The sequence below is a fragment of the Sinocyclocheilus anshuiensis genome, unplaced genomic scaffold (assembly GCF_001515605.1).
Source record: "Sinocyclocheilus anshuiensis isolate Anshui unplaced genomic scaffold, SAMN03320099.WGS_v1.1 scaffold462, whole genome shotgun sequence".
NCBI lineage: Eukaryota > Metazoa > Chordata > Actinopteri > Cypriniformes > Cyprinidae > Sinocyclocheilus > Sinocyclocheilus anshuiensis.
Genome location: NW_015542340.1, coordinates 109,760 through 117,964, shown reverse-complemented (window position 1 = coordinate 117,964; position 8,205 = coordinate 109,760). Strand labels below are relative to the sequence as shown.

Below are 8,205 nucleotides of genomic sequence, written 5' to 3'. Positions count from 1 at the left end.
ACCTTCATTTAAAAACTGCATGTTGTGTTTACTTGTGTTATCTTTGACTAATATTTAAATTTGTTTGATGATCTGAAACATTAAAGTGTGACAAACATGCAAAAAATTAAGAAATCAGGTAGGGGGCCAACACTTTTTCACATCACTGTATTACTGAATTTACTGTATTTTAAATGGATTTTTTATGCTTAAGCCTAAAGTGTACTTCGGTTTTAACACGTATGGTCAAGTATGCATAGCCAGATTTTACTGTGTACGCTGAGCTTGCACATTCTCCTTTTTTTTTTTTTTTTTTGCATTAATTACTTTGTCCGAAAGGTGGCAACACTGGGTGGGATGTTGTTACTCAGTCTCTTATCAAGGCTGTATTTATTCGATAAAAAATACAGAAAAAAAAACAGTAATATTGTATTGTACCCATACTTGATGAAGGTAGTGACTGAAAAATAGTTTGACCAATAGCATACAGGCATTGTACATAATTAACCAGTTGTGGCATGCGAGAAAGTGGGATCTACAGAGAACGGTCAAAGCAATGCAAATACATGCACATATGTATGAAGACTGTACAGAGCATGTCAATAGAAATACAAAGCCAAAACCCGGACTTGTTAGGCAATTTAGAAATCCTGGCCTGGACATCTCCAGGACAAAGAGGACGTATGGTTCACATACTTTATGGTTCTGTGTTGTTAGCTTAGTAGTACTGAAATCAACTGACTCCTGTGCATTTAATTTGAGTAGTGACCTGTTCACACGGGACTCATTCCATCCCCTTATAAGGCAGCTCACTAGGGTTTGAAACAGAGCTAGTATGTGTGTCCACTGTACCTGAAAGGATAGGTCTGGTTCAAGTCTCTGAAGGGCTGAATTGGCACTGTGGAGGCAGATTGCCAAAAGTGCCTCCAGCAGTCGGATGCTCTGGAGAGGCCATTCCTCTTCAAGCCTGTGTGTTGGGTCACTTGACTTGCTCTCGACCTGAGAGGGGCTGAAAGTGTTGTGCTGGTGGGATTTCTCTGTACCAGCGGCTGTCGCTATATTATCAAACTGTCCTGCAAGAGCTTGAGTGGGAGAGTCTACATGAGATGGACTGCTTTTGCCCTTACTCTCTCTCTTTTTCTTAAATTTACAGTCTTTGTTTTTAGATGTGAGTTTCTGGATCACCATTGTCATTAGACGCGAACAGACATCTAGACCTCCCAGTCTAAAGAACTGCCTCTGGAATACTGGACTGGCCATGTACACCCAACGGCATACTGACCAAACATCGGCAGCCCTCCTTATCTGTTCTTTAGAGGGAAGAGCAACACTGTCTGGGGAAAGGCAGGGCAGTCGTCCACCCAATGGTTCACTAGCTGTACTATCATAGCCTGAGGTGTCTTCAGAGTCATTTGCAGAGTCTCTGTCAGAGTCTGCCTCCTTGCTTACACATAAGAAGGCTACACACAGAAAAAGGTTGATTTTATTCAAATGCGCCTCGCCTCGGTTACGCGCTACTGCAGAGAATGCACTTTTGCCCTTTGGGTGAGGGCATGCCTCTTTCAGGCCTTCATAAAACTTAGTGAGGCTCTGAGGTCCATCACCAGCCCCACGTGAATTTAGTTCCTCTACAAGCCCAAGAACAGCTTCCCTCTCCTGAGCTTCCGCTCTTTCTAGCTCATGCACAGCAGAATCCATGTGATGGTGCCACGCTTTCAAGATAAGTGTCTCGAACGCTTTCAGTGCCCACGGACGAGTGCAGTCCAAGTAGATCAACTCTGTGATTTGGTTCAGTCCATTACAACTCAGGAACAGGTCCCGTACCACCCGGCTGAATTGGAAGACAAAATCAGAAGTTATAAATTGGAATCTTGGATTATTTTAAAGGCTATTTTAGGGGGCTTTCACACTTTCACACTGTTAGTTCAAAACAGAGCTTGGTTTGCATGAAAAATAGTTCATTTGAAAGATTTCATGCAGACCTGGGAGTAAACCGCAGTATTGAACCAGAAACTACCTGTAGGATTGTGTTCAGTTGCAATGGAAATTAGTGACACAGGTGACGATTTACCTTGGATACAAGTGAGAGTGAGCATGCAGTGTAATCATGCAGAGTGAGTGCAATCTGAGCAGCAAATGAATGGCTCACAATCAGCTGTCTCCTCCAAAGAGACTGTTTGAAAGTAGCAGAATGGCGTCTTCATGCGACACATACAGTAGACGCAAGCGTTGCTCATTCTGCTGTACATATTAACACCTAATTAATCAAAAAAAAATATTGACCCAAGTTGTGTTTTCGATCATGCGGAGTACATGTTTGTAATGGCATAAGAACTCAAATGCACCAGTGTTCTACAGAATCAAGTCAGTCTGAATCCAGACCATCCCTGCAGGAAGTGCCAGGAACAATCTCACTCAGATTCGGACTGCAGTAAACATGCCCAGTGTGAAAGCCCCCTTAAAGAATCTAAACAACAGTGAATTGGAGGAAAAAGGAAGATAAAAAAACATGGTCATACCTTGACTTCAGCAGAGCAGGCAGAGCTTGAAGATAAACCAGTAGTACCTCAACCGGGAGGCAATGGGTATGGTAACTGCAGACTTGGCTACACGTAGTTGACACACCAAGTTGCTGGGCATGATGGGTTAGTTCCACACCCCGCTGAAGCACTGGATTAAAAATATGAGTGTAGAGTTGCCATTGCACTACTGCATTGCCTCGTAAAGTCAACTGACATACATGACTGGCAATTTGTTGACTCAAATGCCAGTCTTCCCCAAACACAATTTCTTGATAGGCCTCTAAAGCATCCCACTTCCATAGCATGTCTTCAGCTCCTCCACTGGGCAGGATACCTTGGGAACGATAAGAGGGAGATGGGGACGTGGATAAGTTCGATTCTTTCTTAGGTCCATAGCCCTGCAGAGTCTCTTCAAGGCCAGGTAACTGGCTACTATCCAAAGTGCAAATGTTGCAGGAGGCAAGCGTGGCCTTTTCGGAAGGTTGACCACCTCCAAGCTGTTCTAAGACTAGTCTAGTAAGGACACTCAACACATGGGACTGGTAGCTCCGAAGTCCTGGAGCCTGAAATGCCTGGAGCATTGGTCCAATTACAGACCTCGGGTCCATGCAGCAACAGATGCCAGCAGCTTGCACTCCAGCCAGTACCTGCAGCACAGCAGGACCTGATGGTGACAAGCGCTGGAAAAGACGCAAGCATTGGTGGGCACAAGCTGCAAGGCAACAACAGCGTTCGGGGTACCGCACTTCTCCGTCATGACCCTCTGAGATCTCCTCAAAAGGATTACGTCGGGCTGCTTGCTTGAAAGCGGATACCGGTAGTCCTGAGAGGTCACGGTGATGGTGCAAAAAGTGGGAGTATTCGCAGTGACGGTGTCGACGACGTGCACAAACAGACTGGTGTAGCTGCTCTGACTTGGCCCTCTTGACAGCACTGATTATCTTAAGTACATCAGCTATTAGACAACGCAGATGCTCTGATGCCTCATTGCCGACTTCTGAATCTTGAGCTTCTGCTAAGGCCTCAAGGCGCAGAGCTGTTGCCTCAAAGAGCTCCAAGCCACGGTGTTGGACAAATTCATGAACTAACTCAAGAGACTGACTGAAAAAGAAAGGGTTGGGAGCAGAGGCCTGTAAGCAACCTAGTAGTAGCTGCAGGACACCCTCCAAGAGTTCAGGCAGTAGCAAGGCCCGGTGACGGTACCTTGAAAAGGAAAAATCTTCTTGTATCTCCTGCAGAGTCTTCTTTGGCCTTGGAGCAAAAGGGTCAGCTTGCCTTTCTAAACAGGTACGAATCTTTAAAGTTGCTCTGAGGAGGTCAGTCAAGCTTCGACGCAGATTATCAGGCAGTGTCTCATTTTGACCCACATCTACAAACATCAAGTGCAGAATGGTGCGTAAAAGCATCCTTTGAACAAGTGCAATTGGCTCCTCAGTCCAGCCTCCAGCTAGCTCATCGATCCCACCACCACCACTGGGACCACAGCAGTCACCAAACTCTGTGAGTATCTCTGTGAGCGTGGGAACAACGCTGACCGCCAAGCCTGGGTTATGATTGATGGTCATGTCGAATTTGCAGACTTTTTCAAGAAGAGAAAGTAGAACATAGCAAAGGTCAAAAGGCGAGTTCTCCATGCGGTTGAAGATGGAGAGAGTAGTGGGGTCTGTTAGCATGTTAGGATCTAGAGTGTGAGATCCAACCAGTCTCATGTGAGGTTGGGAAGGCTCAATGGTGCCCATGGCATCGAGAGTGGGATGTTGCGATGCTGGCTGTGATGGATTGTTGGACTGATGGAGCTGGCAACTAACACGAATGGCCGAACTGTGGAATCGGCGATGTTTGCTCCCAGTATTTGTGGTCTTATCATCCGAGTTGGCTTCAGAATCTGATGTGGAAAGCTGAGATTTGCGTGCATCCCTCACAGAGTATCGCTGAGCTGTCCTTCGTGAACGACGTGACTTCCAGGAGCCAGATAAACGCTTCCCAGAGTTCTGCACATCACATCTATCTTGCCCCGCCTTTTGAGGGATGGTCCTTCCCTCTTGGCATAGAAACACCTCTAGTAGTGAATGCAGGGTGAAATCTAAAGTCAAAAAGCAGAGTAGGAAAGGAAAAAGTTTAAAGGATTGTCCTGACTAGCATCAACTGGTTTAATCTGGTTTCATTAGAGCAAGTCATGATGACCTCGAGAGGTCTGTTTACAACACAATTACGGGAACTAATAACTCAACAATGTGGAAAGCAGCTGCTAGAAAAGATTAGCATGCCTGCACTAAATATCTTAGGTCTCAAGCTCAATGAAAAGTCTTATCCTTTCCATCATCCTTTAACCGTACTGTTTCATAATTCAAGTCATCTCATGGTTTCACTTATTGTTCATGCAGGCATCTACTTAAAAATGCATTGCATCCTTGCAAGATCACCGCCATCATATGCGTTATAAAACAAATCGTGTAGAAGTATATAATCTTTCCAACTGAATGCAATGCCAGGATGTCATTTAAAATTAGAACATAATTATTTAATTCAAGGCTCAAGGTGGGTTAGAGTATACCTCTAGTGCATTCTCAAAATTAAGACTGTTAATAGCATGCATTATTAGGGGCTTTATAAAATGAAGTGACTCACCTGGGGCTTTTTCCTCCTGAACAGGAATCTTCCAGACCAGAGGTAGCAGAGACAACAAAAGTGTAAGCAGCTCTTCCCGACAGGTCAACTCCTAAGTAAAAGGTTAGAGGTTAATTCAGGATTTGAACTGAATTCTTCACTCAATCCATCCAAATCCAATCAAAAACAGCCTCCTTGTGTTGATGACCACCTAGAAGCAGATTTCTTTTCTAACTTCTGCTTCATAGTGCCCTGCCTCTCTTGGCAAGCTAGTTTCTAGAGCTACGCAAAAGATGGAAAGTTGCAGACAACAAAAACTATCCAATGGTTTTCTTCCAACTGCTTAAGACAAATACAGGTTTTGCTGGACATGAGGTACGACAGCGAGCCTCTAAATACTGGCTCCACCCTGAGCAAGATAGCATTCCTCACAAGGAGAAGCGAAAGCACCCTGACACGTGTGAATTAAAAGCAAATACAGGGGGCTGCGTGCCACAGTGCTGTGTGACCCCAAGTAAACAAGCATCTGGGTGCATACTCATAAGCTAATTAGCAAAGTGGCTAGGGAGCCATATTGACCCACCACTATGCAAACACACAGGCGATTGATGTTGTGTTGAGAGATAGTTAAGCAGTGCTGAGTTCAGAGAAAAGGCCCATGTCTTGTGAGTAAGAACCACTCCAGACATGATTCATAAGAACTCTCACTTCAAAGAGACAGAATGAAGTAGAGGCGGCAGAAAGGGGTCTGAAGAAAAACACAGGATCAAATAAACCCCTTGTCATTTCCTTCGACATCATGCAAAAAATTCTGTTGATAAGTAACACAGAAAATAATTTTGACTTACCTGTAATTAAAAAAATGTAAATAATAAAATAATACAAAATAGTAATGCACTAACAAAGGATGTGCATGGTGCCAGGCAATATTAATATATTGAAAAGCACAGTTTCAAAAGTATAGCCCCAGTCATTTAAGATGTCATAACCGCATTGCTAGGAAGTACATCTTTGCATAATGCGCAAAAGGAAAGCAAAGGAACCGTTTACATGGAACAAACTTTACTCACAGGAACAACCCTAATAACTAATAACCAGAAGTTTATCTGCCAAACAAATTAGTTCCACCGCAAAAACACCAATTTGGAATCACCATAAATAGACTACTGATTTTAAGAAATGTTATTACTGCATACTGTGTCTAAACCGGTGTTATTTTAATATTGTTGGGACAATATTTTTATTAATATTTTGAAATCAATTCTTTATTTTTATATATTTTTTGTTTTCATTTTAATTTTGAAGTTTTAGTAATTCGGTTGTGTTTTTGTCATTATTCTTCTTCTTTTAAAATGTCTATATAGCTACACTTACACTTAGCTTATACTTTTTTATTTTAGTTTTTGTTATTTTAGTACATCAAGTTTAACTAAATGAAAACGAGAAATTAAATATGCTGAAATAAAATGTTAAGGTTTTCAAATATATTTTATTTCAGGTAAAGTTTATTTTCAAGTAACTTCCAAGTAATTTTTTCAATGGTTTTAGTTTGTTTTAGTCAACTATAGAAACCCTTGTCTACATGTAATATAAAACATTTGCAAACATGCAAAACAATAACGCTCACTAACTAGAGTCTTTCAGTTTTGCTATGTTACATCGTGTAGCTCACTTGCAGTGTGTCAACAGAGACATGGGTGTCTGTATTTAGGGGCTTCACTGCTCTAAGCAAAGACTTTCTTTCTCCTTCCTCATGTCTGCAAGGAAAAACCAAGAAAGAAACAGCTAGAGTATATTCCCAGGTTCCATTCATTAAGTTTGTAAGCAGGCTGAGGTCCATAGAAAAGACATTACAACATGAACACAGATCCAACATTAAGCTTCACTAATCATCTTTTTTTTTTCATATAGAACTGAAAACAATATATACATATAGGCAATTCATCAGATTTTGATGCATGGACGCTTAAGTAAAACTTAAGTCACTGTATAAAGAAAGTACTTTAAAGGTCCACTGTATGCAGTATTTATGTGAATGCATGAAGCATTCAGGAAGGCTATTCAGCTCTGTTGTGACTGTGACATATCAACATGCTATTTCTGAACAATGCCAGCATTTGGACTGGAATTCATTCCCTAAATAACACGTCCTTTGAGTTTGACTAATACATTTCCATGACTTGTCCAGGAATTATCCAGTCATTTCTTCCAGAGATGAGCCCGACAGGAAAATAAAAACGGACACATTCTGCACTGTATTTTTCCATTACGTTTTTCCATACACGTCAATCATGTGTGCAATTAACACAATCTAATATGTGTATTGCTTTATCCCTGTAAAGCCTAACATGAAATCTCTCATCTTTTTTTTAATGGAACAGTTTATTGAACCTTTGGACAATAATAATAATAATAATAAACTTGCAATCTTGCATTAAAAAAAGTTTGCATGTGTTTTTTGTTAAGTATCTTACGCATAGCAAGCATTTAAGACTCATATAATAAGATATAGTGAGAACATGGAGCTCATCGAGGAGGAATAAAACAGTTAAATTTTATTCAGAGGCCCAAATTGAGCAAAATATGCAATTTGGTGCAGATACTGATGTTCATTTGGCCAAAAAGTGATGAAATTCTGTTAGCTTGTAATGTAAATCAATGAGATCTTTATAACAGTATAGGGATGTTCATTTCGGTTATTTTTCCTAACCGACAACCGACGCTCGTTAACCGATTATTAACCGTTAACTGACAAGATTATTTTAAATTAGAACTGAATTAAATTAGAAAGGATAAGTGTCTGTGACCCGTTAAAAATACTAACATTTGTTTCCCGGGGATTAATTTTACATGCGCAAAAAGCAGCAAACAACAGAACATGAGGATTCACATATGGTCATATCACATCACGCACCTGCAGCGCTTCTGCGAGCGGAAAAAAACATAATAAAGCTAGGATATATATATATATATATATATAACAAATAAATAGGCCTATACGAGAAACATATTTTTACTTAAATAATAAATTAAGAAAATGAAAGAAAAACTGCAACAAGTAGCCTAGTATGCAGAGTTTCGGTTCATTTTTGTGCTG

At 41.1% G+C, this 8,205-nt stretch overlaps 1 protein-coding gene across 1 annotated transcript in view; it reads right to left on the bottom strand.

Moving 5' to 3' along the window:
• The window catches only part of LOC107691204 (lysosomal-trafficking regulator-like), a 122,024-nt gene that overhangs the window by 74,646 nt on the left and 39,173 nt on the right, over positions 1-8,205 (bottom strand). The window contains 3 exon segments of the mRNA XM_016489701.1: positions 832-1,810; positions 2,499-4,584; positions 5,130-5,220. Of these exon segments, the coding sequence (XP_016345187.1) occupies positions 832-1,810; positions 2,499-4,584; positions 5,130-5,220 (3,156 nt within the window).